This window comes from Ochotona princeps, chromosome 5 (assembly GCF_030435755.1).
Source record: "Ochotona princeps isolate mOchPri1 chromosome 5, mOchPri1.hap1, whole genome shotgun sequence".
NCBI classification, from domain to species: Eukaryota; Metazoa; Chordata; class Mammalia; order Lagomorpha; family Ochotonidae; genus Ochotona; species Ochotona princeps.
In genome coordinates, this window is record NC_080836.1 from 13,729,254 (window position 1) to 13,743,115 (window position 13,862).

General features: G+C 46.5%; 1 protein-coding gene across 2 annotated transcripts in view; it reads left to right on the forward strand.

Annotated features, from left to right (window-relative positions):
* Positions 1–7,089, forward strand: part of CCDC93 (coiled-coil domain containing 93) — an 85,824-nt gene extending 78,735 nt beyond the window's left edge. For both annotated transcript variants that reach the window (XM_004589347.2, XM_004589346.4), the window contains exons 23-24: positions 394–507; positions 4,756–7,089. In XM_004589347.2, the coding sequence (XP_004589404.2) occupies positions 394–507; positions 4,756–4,809 (168 nt within the window). In that variant the 3' untranslated portion in view covers positions 4,810–7,089. The remainder of the gene's footprint in view (positions 1–393; positions 508–4,755) is intronic.
* Positions 7,090–13,862: the final 6,773 nt, after the last annotated feature.

Genomic DNA, 13,862 nt, shown 5'->3' on the forward strand with positions numbered 1-13,862 from the left:
TATAAAGTGAACAAAGGGTCGCTGTGTGCAGAAAACAAAGTACAGCCAATTCACCTGTAACTTGTGCTTATTAGTTCTAAAATCCCATTCAAGTGTAACTGTAAATGGAAACAGTTTATGCCCAATGATAGAAGCATCGCAGTTATATAACCTCCCATGTAATATGCCAAGAAACCAATCACCACAAGTGTGCGTAGGAAGCAGATCATTAGCCTAGCAGTTAAGACACCATGTCTGATGTCAGAGTGCCCAGGGTAAATTCCCACCTCCAGTTCCTGATTCCTGCTAAAGGAAATCCATGAAAATTGCAGGAATGGTTGCCTTTAGCCTATTGCCAGCAGCCCTTGCTCAGAACATGCCCTTTGATCACCATTTGCCAAATCGTTTCAACAGATGGAAAAGAAGAAACAAGAGAACAAAATGCGAAGAGACCAGTTGAACGACCAGTACTTAGAACTGTTGGAGAAACAGAGGCTCTACTTTAAGACTGTGAAAGAGTTCAAGGAGGTAAGAGGAAGGTTGGGCAGAGCAAGTTAAGGCTAAAGACATGCATATGCATCTCAAAATGAGCCTTTAAAAACCAGACCAACTTTTTAGTTTTCCTCCTGTCTCTGATGGGAAGTTGCAGGTTGTTAGTGTGGCATCCAGGTGTTGGAGATTGCCTTGTCCCGTAGGCTGCCGTGATGGTCTAATTAAACGTTCTGAGAGAAGTCACTGCTCTATGTGCTTGTTCCCAATACATAGTTAGCACATTAAACTCAAAATCTAGCACCATCAACCCTTATCAAGGGCCACCCAGACACAGCGGCGTGCAAACACAGAATCTTTTTTCCTGCTCGTCTTGGGACAAGCAGGGACTGGGACTTTATCAGATTGGTGGAAGGAGAACTTTGGAGTGTGTTGCCGGCCTGGGTCCAAATGCTGCCTTCACCACTCGGCAACTGTGTGCTTCACAGAGTAACTAAATCTTCCAAGGCTTAGTTTTCTCATCAGGCGGCTTCTGCCGGGTCAGATGAAAGCGAGCATACATTTAGTGTCATGTCTGGCACCTGGTAACATACAACTTTCCACCAAATATTTTGTCTGTTTTTTTCCCTCCTTGTGTCTGGGCAGGGTTAATCTCTTATTGGTCCAGAAAGAAAAGTGCCCTTTTCTCAATAGATTCTCCACAAAGGAGACTTCATGTTGTCCCTTGCCAGGTCTCTGCAACTTCATAAATACCCTCTTCATACTAACATAACTGCATGTGACTTTCACTGATTCTGATTTAGAAAATGCCAAACATTCAAAGGCATTAAAGGTAGTTATTTTCTAGTGTTTGATTTACAGAATAGAAAATGCAGTCTTCCGGGTCAGTCACTTTGATCTTGTGTATTTTTAGGCTTTTCTTCCTCCTTCCATTTTAGTGTTTGGGAAGCACATGCCTTGAATCTTTCATGCTGTCAGGTGTTCTGGCTTCCCCGGGTTGTAAGAACTGGCACTCTCTTCAAGGGCTTTGCATGGTAGTTGGGGCAGACAGATAACAAGCTAAGAGACAAACAGAAACCTTAGTGAACAAGTCTTGGAACATTTTCATGTGATGGGACTTATTTAGATTGTGTCGTTAAGAAAGTTTTCTGAACAATGAGTAGGACTTGGCCATGGAGCCACACACAGGAAGGCCCTGAGGATGGGCAGCACGGGGAGGGGCCGTGCAGGGTGCTGTCTCAGAACCCTTTACAGTGAGCTGAAGTTTGAGAAGCCCCAGTGATTGAGTTAGCAGGCAACACAGGATCCCACTGCTCCCTCCACTCTGAGTAACCCCCAAGGAGAACAGGCCCCAACAAGAAGAATCAGCATTTAAAATGCTGTTTGGACGCTCCAGAACTGCCCTTTTGACAGTAAAGAAACAAAAAGCAAGTAAGTTGAGGAGAAAAAGTATAAGCTATAAAAATCAAAACAAATAAAAAAATGAAGTGGCAAAGCTCCTTCCTGCACCACAGGCACTCCAAGTGACCCCTGGAGGAAGCAGTTTCTTCCAGGGCATTCCTGCTAAGATGCCCACGTTCCCACAGGCGTAGTTACTCTCATCTCAAGAGACAAGGCCCCTAGACCAGATACTTACCTGCGCCCAAGTTTTCTTCAGTCCAAAACAAGCATAGCAAAAAGGGGTTTTTCATATTATATATTTCATACTAATAATTTCACCATTTTAAACAATAGTATGTTTGGGGTTTTTTATATTAAAATGGCCTTTCTCTTACAAAAATAACAGTGGTGATAGTCCTTGACAGAATTTTTTAATTGACAACTACATGTCGGTATTCCAAAATCTTAAAGTCTTTAAAATTTTCTCCCACAAGCTCCAGCTTCTCTGAGGTGTGAAGAGGTGGCCCACGGTAACTCTGCCTTCTTCTGCTTTACACATTGCAGTTCCACAGAAGACTTACTTTGTAGCAGAAGAAAGGCAGTCTTCTCCCAGAATCCTCTGTCTGTCTGCCTTACATGCCTCGTCTCCACGCTTGTACTGAGCAGTAATTATTCTTCATGGAATAATTTTTCACCTTAGCAGTTGCCTTTACTGGGGTTGGTTTGCCCCTCATTAAATTGAGTGCCAGCGATGGGACACCAATTGAGGGACAGAATTCATGCCCTTATCCTCAGACGCCAGGCTGCTGATAAGGAGTGCTTAGAGAGACTGGGTTTCCTCTGAAATCTCATTGGCTTCCACCTCTTCCCCTGGGAGAGCTGCTGAGCTGCAGGTCAGCCAGGAAACAGCATACCTGTGTGGTTACCTTGATCGCACGCCACCCTGCGAGCCCCAGCCTTCTACCAGGGCGTGAGGATGGCTTCAGTCCTGGTCTCACTGCTGAACATCAACTCTGCGTGTGTGGAGCTGACTTGCGTGAGCTGGGCTTGCTCCAGGTGTTGTAGCAGGCATGTAGTGGGCTGGATATAGTCCTTGGCAGGAAAAAGGTGATGAGACATTTCCCCTTTTCTTCTAGAAAAAAAATACATAGAAGGCCCTGTTGCGTGTAGAGACAGACAGTATCATCCTGTAGGCTCTCAAAAGGCTTCTGGTGGATTACATGAAATTTAATCTGCACTCACACACTTTAGAGTGACGGGAGAGAATCTGCTGAAACATCCAGACAGTATTTCCGTGTGCTGTGGTTTACAGAATTACCCACAGCCAGGGCTGCACAGCAGCAATGTTCTGATGTTTCTGAGTTGTTTTGCCTCCTTTAAGAGGTGAGGTAACAGTGGAAATACTTAGTTTTTTATTTGGGGTGGGGGGAGTTGGTGTGGCATTTTTACTGTTGTAATGTTTTAAAATACCTGAGCAGTATAGTTTCACTACTTCCTGTTCATTTCAGCTCAGCTCCCTCTGTGCTTTTTCTCTCATTTTGGACTGGAGATTTTCTCCCCCAAGCAAATTAAAAAACTTTGATTTTCCTCAATTTTACAATAGAACAAATGTAACCCAACCTTACCTTTTCTTTCCAACTCCAGAAAAAAATTAACTGCAGTCCCTTCCAAAAACCAAATATGCTCAAAAAGTATTAAAACAGGCTGATATCCTGAAAGAGGAGCCTGTCCTTACCTCAAGCCAGGAGCACAGTTCATCCCCTCACTCCCCAAGTGCAAGACAGACTCAAACCTCTAGATGAGCAGCATTCATCTTAGCAAAGCCAAGGTCCTTGCAATCCTACCACCTAGACACTGCCACAACAAGCAGGCAGAGTGTCTCCGAGAGCTGGGAAGGCCTGAGCCCAACCAACACAGGCAGGCGCAACTACTGGCTTGGGCAAGCTCGAACACAGAAGGCTCAAGAGGAAAGAAACTTTTCTCCCACAATGAGTAGTTCTCCTGAAAGTATGGCAGCCAGCGTCCTGACCCAGCCTAGGGAAGGAAATGGTGGTTTTGAGAAGATAGATGCTGTGGGTTGTCAGAGCTCAGAGAAACAAGGGTAGTGGAAGGTGCACGGTGAGCAGCTTTTGAAGCTGTCCACAGAAGGGAATGGGGATTCTTGCAGAGGGACTCATTCTGTGGAATGCTGGATTCGTGAGGCAGCAGCTGTGACCAGTGATCTCCCTCCATAAGAACCCTCACCACAGGTAGCCCCCATTTTTAAGGGGGCGGGGAACATCTTGACAGATCTCTCTCCGTTTTCTTTGACTTTGCTTCTTTTTTTATTATTATTTTTATTAATTAATTGCATTGTGTTGTAATTTCGTAGGAACTGGGATTAACCCCACGCTTCCCCACACCCTCCCCACATGGTGGGTTCCTCATAGTTGCTTAATCATAGTTCAAGTTCAATTGAGATTCCCTCTTTGCAAGCATATGCCGAGCATAGAGTCCAGCATCTTACAGTCCAGTCAAGTCCAACTACTTATTGGGGAGACCCTCTCTGGTCTGAACAAAATACAGTTCTTTGTGGCCAAATGGGCCAAACTGGAAACCATAATGCTAAGGGACTTTGCTTCTTAAAGCTAAAACCTTCTCTCCCGTTAGAACAGCAGCTGCTCCCTGTGTCCTTCCTGCTGTGTAAACCAGGTCTGCTACTCCTTCCATTGGAGACACTAGGCTGTTGTGGTATTAAAGGTCAACAGGTCACAGAAAGTTTGTCCTTGACGGTAGAACCATGCTAAGAAGTGGGGTTTGTCGATCAAAATGTCTACCCTAGGACTTGCAGGAGAGACAGTGGGACTGTGTGGGCCTCACAAGGGAGCTCATGTAACTTTCCCCTCTCTGTACACTCTTCTGCCCTAGGAGGGAAGAAAGAATGAAGTGTTGCTTTCCAAGGTGAGAGCCAAGGCCTCCTGAATATCCCTAGCCATCACCATATGTCATTGGATTTTTTTTCCTTTAACGCCGAACGCCAACTACAGGATCATGGAATGGTTCAGAATGAAACAACAGAGAGATGCAGGTATAACAGTTTCAACTCCCTGGATGTTTTCTTTCTCTGTTTGCTTCCATCTGTGTGGGTTGTTGCTGGAATCAAATAGTGTAAATACTGTGGTTGGAATAACACCCATCAACTTACGAAGAAATATGGACAGTACTTGCTCTCCGTGTTGATTCAGCTTTTACTCTGCAGTAACATTGCACTCACGAAGGCACCTGAATGTGTATGGACTCTTTGAATAAAGAAGAATTCTTTTAACTGAACAGCCACCAAGGGCGTCTCGGAGCAGTGTAAGACACACAGTCCCTTCCCTTCAGGCATCCGCCTAGTAGCCAGAGAACAGATGTAGCTCACTTGGCCCAGAGCTTGAGACCTTTTTTTTTTTTCACTGAATAGAAAGTTGTTTGCAAATGATCAGCCCTTGTAAATGCTGGTCACTTAGACTCTTCACCTGCCCGTGGTGCCTTTTGTTCCTGACTCAGCAAGGTGCCAGCCAGGTGACTGGCATGAAAGCTTTGATTTCATCTTCATATACTACACAAGTTGATTGCACCAGAAAAATTGAAACTGGGCCCAGTACTGAGACTGCTTCAGTAAAAACTACACCTCCCCTGCCCAAATTGTCACTGAATCGGAGCGCACGTACAGATAAGCCTGCACAGCCCCCTCACTGAAGACCCAGTCCAGGTACACTGAGCCAGGCAGAGCAGCTCACCGTGAAAGTGGAAGAGACATGGACTCCATGGCAGCCAGAGTGGGCAGAAGGAAAAACAATGAGCAGGTGCTATGGATCAGGAGAAGGGAGCCGTGGGGCTTGTAGAGACCCAGAAAACTTCATAGACGAGGCAACATTTGAGCTAGGCCTGAAGGAGATGGGGAAAAAAATAGATAGGAAAGCTAGATAAAGGTGCACTGAGACTAAAATTCAGAGACCAAGCTGGAAAGGTAGGCCGGGACCAGACGCCGGAGGCCTCACGGGATAGCTGAGAGGTGAACTCTCTCCCCTAGAAATGAGCCCAAAGCAGGTACAGGCAGCTCCTCTCCTGGCCCCCGGAGTCTGGCAGCTCAGTCACACTCGGTGAAGCCAGCAGGAGGCTCAGGCTGTGGCATACACAGCACAAGGCAGGCTGGGACCGTAAGATACGGAGGCTCAAGTGTGTTGGGTGAGTAGGCATTCTAAAGAGTCACAGAATTGTTGTGCTCACCTACATTTCCCTGATAAATGTGATGTGGTGGGACTGTCATAGACAGACTTCCGAACCCTCCTATGCTGGGTTAACAAGCAGCACTCAGCCCTGTGCCCGGCCTGCTGGACAGGGCAGCAGTGTCTGAAGGAGCGCTCCTGTGCACAGAGCAGCATGGCGCAAAGCCCTGTGGGATGTTGTCTACGCTTGAGTATTGCTGGGGGAGCTACCTTGTCAGATGCATCTTGAGGAGCCCCACGCCATGGTGGTCTTTTCCCCACGTCCAGCACATTCTTTCACACCACACGTGGTGATCGGCTGAAAACAAGACATAAAGAGCAGTGATCCAGCAGCCTTCCTCTGCCGGCAGTAAGCGTTGTACCTGGGATACCACCAGGGACTCATTCCATTCCTGACCTGCAGCATGGCAGCTGGGAAACACGCTGGTTCTCCTTGGCAGCTTTCAGTCAATGCCGGAGATGTACAAAGCTCACACTCCTCACACCATGCCCTGGGCTTCCCTGTGGCCAGAGCACAGGCCACAGCCTCTAGGTCATGGCTTGCCCCAGCTTCCCATGCCTCCAGCCCTGTTCACACTCTGCGCTTGCCCTGCTGTCTATCCCCTGCACGCACTCTTGCCCTAGGGAAAGTAAGGGCCAACAGCAGCAGGAGCCTTCCCCATCTAGCCATGGCATCCTTAGCACCCTCCCCCAGATTGCCACTTTACGTCCCTATATTAGCACAGTTTGTACTTCTTCTTTTCTGTAACTCAGGCTGAGTCTGAGAGCAGGGAGCTGGTTCTGTCCAGTAGCGTCGGGAGCTGTCACAGTGACTCTCTAGACAGAAAGGTTAAGATGGGGAAAGGTGTTGTGGGTTTCAAACCTTTCAAAGGAATTACTGAGATGATTTTTCTTCCTGTGTGGAGGTGAGGAAAGGAGAGTGAGAGAGCATATGAACATCAGAGATAAGATCATGAATATGTTTGGGCTCAAAATGTGTCATGAACATAACGATCACGACTGGTAGGAGTGACGGTGCTGCATGCACCCACACGGCGGGAGGAAGCGGCTCTCACGGGGTCGGCAGAAGTGCGGATCGCACAGCTTCCCTGGAGGGCAGCTGGACTGCATTTGTTTTATCTATCCATAGTGCAAATACAAAAGCCTCTCTGTGTACGACTTTTATTGAAGCATTGTTCGTTGTTTGTAATAGCAGAAAGATTGGAAACTACCCATATAGTGCAATGGCTAAAGCAGTTATGACCTCCCCACATAGTGGACTATTTGGCAGAAATGTTAAAGAACTGGGCTGTGCTGTGCGTGCGCCGCGGTGAGATGCTCCCTACATGCATGGCTGACTGGGGGGGACGGGGATGGCGAAGGAAGGAGGCTCGCAGGACACTAAGCAGTGTTTGGAATGAAGCGAAGTGTGTTGATGTGTATATGTGCACACATAGCCATCCGGGCGGCTAACACAGGGCTGCTCACGCATGCCTCAGGCATCTCGGCTGCTCCTGTGCACGGGGGCGGGAATGACTTTTCACTGTATACCTTTTGTACCTTCTGAATTTTGTACCATGTACATATACTATCTATTCAAAAAAATAAATAGTTTTTAAATTTTAATCTGATTTATGTTTCTTTAAAACAAATAGAATCAAGATGGAAAAAGATTCAGGTTTAGTAGATGCATTTTCTCTGGAAGACAAAACCCTTGAGTGAGAAGCAGTGATGCCATCCTTTTCTTGGGCTGGGAAGGCTGTGGGCCAGTGAGAGAGGAGCTGTCTGCTGGTGGAACAGCTCTGGGCAGAGGGATCACTGAGAGGCTGACCCTGTTCCACCCTGTGGGCCCACTGGGCTGTTGGGAACAGGAGACGGCAGTTATAGAACCGCTAAGCACTGCTTCTGACAAGTTGTCAAGAGCAGACAAGACTGAGCAGTTTGAAGCACCTTGAGGCCCTGAGAAGGCAGAGCCTGACACACTGGGCCTGGCGGAGTGTCCGAGGGGCACGAGGTGCTGGGAGCACCCGGGGGTCACTTACCTCCTTATTCCTGTCCCCTGAGAAGAGTGAGTCATTGTTTGCATTCAGACGACCAGTAACTGGAGCTTCTGTCAGGTGTTAGGCCTGGGAATACAGCAGTGAACAAAGGGGACAAAAGAACGTACTTCCCTAGAGAGCTAAGATAATACGTAAGTTGTACATTGCTTCAACCCAACGTATTAAGGTAAGGAAGCTGTTTCAGGTATCTGAGGTGCTGTGCTGGTGGCAGTTGCGGTTTTATAGTAAGGAGCTGGGGAAAGCCTTACTCTCTGGTAGGAAAGTCAGTCAAACAGATCACCTGCAAGAGAACCTCCAGGCAGAGAACAGCAAGTTTAAAGGCCCCTGGCAAGAGTATGCCAGCAGGTGAGCTTGAAGGACATCAAGAGGACCTGTGTGAGACGCCGTTGAAGGGTTCTAGGGAGAAAGATGAAGTGATACAAGTTGATCTCAGCAGGATTTCTGCTGGAAGCAGTGTTGATGACAGACTGCAGGGAGGCAAGGGCAGGAAGCTGGCCGAGACTACTGTAATAATCCTGATGAAAATATACGTTTGATGACACTTAATCCTGTCAATACCACACTCTAATTTCTCCCTCCCCCTCTCACTCTGTCCCCCCCCCACCTCCACCTCCCATCTCCTCAGCCAGTGTTCTACTAATATTCTTAAAACGCTAAGCATTGAATTAGTGGAAAGCAGATACCTTTGTCACGGCAGGTGGACTAACTCTCCATCCCTTGACTATGGGATTTTGCTTTGGCCTGTGAGTGGATGGGCATTTGAAACTATCTGTGTGCTTGGGCCTGCTACTAAGAACACACCCTGCTGACCCAAAGAGAAAATGAGGGACACATGGACAAGACCCAGAGCTCAATGCATCTTTAACCCCAACCTGTTAAGAGTCCGGCCTACATCATTGAAATCCTACTCACCTCCTTGGCATAGGAACAGGAAACACAGGCTTATTGCTGTAGACCATGGGGTGAGGGGTTATACTTAGTTGCATAGGATTACTGAAAATGAAGCTGAGACAATCTGACTGATTTTGATGGATCCTAACCTGAAGTGTAAAAGGCATCTCAGGATAGCACCCCACGTTAGTATGGAAGGACTAGGTTGAGGAGCCAGAACAAGCTTCTAGGGGTGGTGTCCACATGTGGGATAGATGTTCACAAAGGACAGAAATCATGATGAGACAAAATTTCCTTCAGACTCACATAAACAAATCCAGAGTTCATGTCAAGGGGGAGAGATCTTGTGATACAGTGGGTTAAGCCACTGCCTGCAATGCCAGCAGCCCATATCAGAGTATCTATTTGAAAACTGCTGTACTTCTGATCCAGCTCCTAGCTGAAGTGCCTGGGAAAGCAGAAGATGGCTCAAGCACTTGGGCTCCTCCCCCCAGGCTCCTGACTCCAGCCCGACCTAGCCCCTTTGTTGTGGCCATTTGGGAAGTGAACCAGCGGCTGAGGGATCCTCTGTCTTCCTCCCCGCTCCTCTCCATCTCTGCCTATCAAACAAGTAAAATTTTAGGTTAACCATGTCCATGCTGTGGACCTGAGAATTTGTGGAATTGAATTTACATACAAATTAGCCTTCACGACCTCTTAATAAATAAGTCCAGAGGAATTATTCTTACTGCCTCCCAACCCAATCTTAATCGTTTCCTGAAGGCAAAGGTATTTATTTGAAGCAGAACAGAAATACTGCACTTACCATTGCTGTTCCGGGAATGTTAGTTGTAGATAAAATATTTTCTCCAATAGAATTTTACCGCTTACAGTTGAGTTAAAAGAATCGCAGTGCATTCTTGCAAAAAGTCATGGCATGAACAGATCTGTTTTGGAAACTCACTATCCATTATAGTGAGAGCTCAGGGGAGGCCTCGGAACTGAAGGAAAGATTCAAGTTTGAAAGATCCATCACAAGTGGCCACCAACCTCATTTTTTGAAGGATTATTTTTTTTCTTTACAATTTATTTTTATGGGAAAGTCAGATACACAGAGAAGAAGATCTCCCATTCTCTGGTTCACTCCGCAAGTGGCCGCGACAGAGCTATGCCAATCCGAAGCCAGGCTCCAGAAGCTTCTTCTGGGTCTCCCACAAGGATTCAGGGTCCCAAGGTTTTGGGCTGTCATCGACTGCTTTCCCAGGCCACAAGCAGGGCGCTGGATGGGAAGTAGAGCAGTTGGGATTAGAACCAGTGCCCATATGGGATCCCGGCATGCAAGGCGAGGACTTTGGCCGCTAGGCTATTGCACTGGGCCCCTGAAAGACTCTTAAGTAGTATCTGCCTTAGAATACTTCATACTGATACTATATTAAGTCTTATCCCAGGTCAAATAAACACAATGACAAAATCATTCTAATAGCAAGAACCAAACAAATTGCATAGGTTTCCATGCAGACATACCTGGATTATCTTCCTCTAAGCCTTCTTCTGAGAGTCCAACCAGAATAGTCCAAGAGAACCCACTCTGTCGGGTACCATCTGCAGGGATGAATGCAGGTGGGTCCTAATGCTGTACAATGCAAACCAAGGGCAAAACGCAGGCTCATCAGAATTCTTTTGGGCTCCCACTTGATGGGTAATTCCATTCCTACCTGTTCCACTTTTTCTGAGTTTTCAATCATCTGCTTAGTACACTCTGCCCTGCCGTAGTTCATGGAAGACTTGAGGTAGCTTGCAGGACATAAGCAGAATGAAGATAGTAAAACAGAAATAGGGCCTAAAACACTGGAATAGGGAAAACTTAATAAAAATAAGAATTATTGGGCCTGGTAATTAGGCATAGCAGGTAAAGCTGCCACCTATGGTGCCAGCATCCCACATAGACACCAGTTTGAGTCCCAGTTGCTGCACTTCCAATCCAACTCCCTGCTAATGTTCTCCCAGAAAGCAGCAGAAGATGGCCCAAGTCTTGGGCCCTGCTCCCGTGTGGTAGGCCCTGAAAGAGCTCCTGGCTCTTAGTTTCAGACCAGTCTATTTCCAATTATTGCAGCCATTTAGGGAGGGAACCAGCAGATGGAAGACTCTAACTCTGCCTTTCAAATAATCTTTTAAAAATTTGAAATTAGGGCCTGGCGCGGTACCCTAGAGGTTAAAGTCCTCGCCTTGCATGCTCTGGGATCCCATATGGGTGCCAGTTCTAATCCCGGCAGCCCTGCTTCCCAGCCAGCTCCCTGCTTGTGGCCTGGGAAAGCAGTCAAGGGTGGCCCAAAGCCTTGGGACCCTGCACCCATGTGGGAGACCCGGAAGAGCACCTGGCTCATGGCTTTGGATTGGCTCAGCTCCAGCCATTGCGGCTGCTTGGGGAGTGAATCATCAGGTGAAGATCTTCCTCTCTGTCTCTCCTCCTCTCTGTATATCTGGCTTTCCAATAAAAATAAATAAATCTTTAAAAAAATAAATTTAAAAAATTTTGAAATTATTAGTTAGCTTGACACTATACCAAATAAGATCACAAAATCCTACAGATTCCAGTGTTGATCCAGAAACATGGGTGTTTATGTTTCGCCTAATAAAAAAAATGGAAATTAAAATCCTATCATAAGAAAATATGCCTTCCAAGAGTGTACTGTGACAACTACATAGCGTGTGAAATATATTAAGTTTCCTGTTTCTTGTCACACTGTCAGTGAAAAACAAAATTCCACAATCCCAAGGAGGCAAGCTGTCCAAAGGACGGAACAGGTCACCCTTCTGGGGTCCTAACCTCTGGCAGCAAAGGAAGATCAGACTGTGTATTCTCCCACTCTTCAGAATCCCTCTCCTTAACAGGCTGCACCCTACCAAAGCTGGGACTGCAGATGGTTTGAGGTTGTATTGGTCTTCAGTCACTTGCTCACTGTAGCAAAAATACAAAAAGTTCAGGAAACAAACATTAGTAGGGACTCATTTTACAACTAAATTGATTTCATGCAAATAACCTTGAGTGAGGGGAAGCTACTTTTAGTCCATGTATCACAATGCACATATTGGTACGGTTTACTGCAAAAACATTCAAGCATTCATTATAGGTTGCTGCCCTAGACTCGGCCAGGTAGTTCTCTGACTTACAGACTATCCTTCATAGTAACTTTCTAAAACTTAAAATAGAGTCTGGATCCTGGTGGCAACACAGTGGCATAGCAGGCTAATCCTTTACCTTGTGGTGCTGGCGTCCTTTATACTGATGCAGATCTCCAGTCTTCCACTTCCGATCCAGTTCCCTGTTTATGGACTGGGAAACAGCAGAGGATGGTCCAAAGCCTTCTATATTCATGCAGGAGATGTAGAAGCAGCTCCTAGCTCCTGGCTTCAGACCTTCCCATCTCTGGCCATTGTGGCCCTTTCAGGAGTGATCCGGAAGATGGAAGATCTCTTTTGACTTTCCTCTTAACCTCCCTGTTTTCATGTAAGATAAATTAACTTTTAAAAGATAATATAATTCTGGCTTCTGAGACCCATCTGGTCACAAAGGTTTTATAAGGAACATCATGGTCCTGTAGTACTCAGTTAAATGTGTCAGACATCAAATGAGCCAGTAGCATGTGCAAATTAAAAACCCAATTGATGAACAGCCACTTCAGCTCCAAGTTCAGGATTGGATTTACTCCAGTTTCCCCTCGTCCACATACTTGGATTTATATAGATATGTAGGCCACACATAGTATTTTCTGGAAGACCAAGAACCACTATAGGGCCTGGTGCTGTGGCCTAGCGGCTAAATTCCTCGCCTTGAACATGCCGGGATCCCATATGGGCGCCGATTCTAATCCTGACAGTCCAACTTCCCATCCAGCTCCCTGACTGTGGCCTGGGAAAGCAGTTGAGGATGGCCCAAAGCCTTGGGACCCTGCACCCATGTGGGAGACCCAGAAGAGCTCCTGGCTCCTGGCTTCAGATCAGCGCAGTACCGGCCGTTGTGGTCACTTGGGGAGTGATGGAAGATCTTCCTCTCTGTCTCTCCTCTTCTTTGTATATCTGACTTTGCAATAAAAAAATCTTCAAAAAAAAAAAAACACTATAGCTATTGGGGAGGGAGGGATTGTTGGTACTTATGACTCGTCCCACAGCATCATCTTCCCCATCTCGGGGTCATACAGAGTTGTGCAAGCACCATGAGCAAGAACAATTCTGAGCCTAGAGATGAATGCCTCAAAAATGTTTATTATACATACAAGTCAGTATGGGAAAGTAATGGGAAATTTTTACACTTGCTCTCCCTTGCATTAGGAAAGCAGAGAGAAGACCTCACTGGGAATTCTGTATCTATACAGTGAAATCATCTAGTAAGTTTTGGCAAGGCCTCATCTCCCAGCAGTGCCAAATTAAGGAAAAATCTAAGCGTTCAGCAGTATCAATGACAATAGAGAATATAATGGAATTACCAAGCCTTTTCTTTGGGAGTGGTCAAATAGTTCTGGGTTGTGCTAAATGCTTTCTCAAAAATGTCAGGTAAACCTTCTGGGAACATTCTGCCTTGCTGGGACAAAAATGGCTGAAGAAAATAGGCTAAATTGAGTGGGAAAGGGCTTGGAGAGAGCTCTTTTGCAAAGACATCTCCCTGACTGGGTCACAGGAAAGCCCATGGGTTCCTGTTCTGAAAGGCTCACTCTGAAGCATCCTGGTCAACAAAGGAAGGCAATTTAGCTTCGGTTCATGTGGCAGTTCTGATCTGTTAGTGGAACCAGCACGTTAGTAGTCGTAGACGTAGTGGCGATAGCAGCAGTATCCTGGGAAGGAACCTGGGGAGATGGGC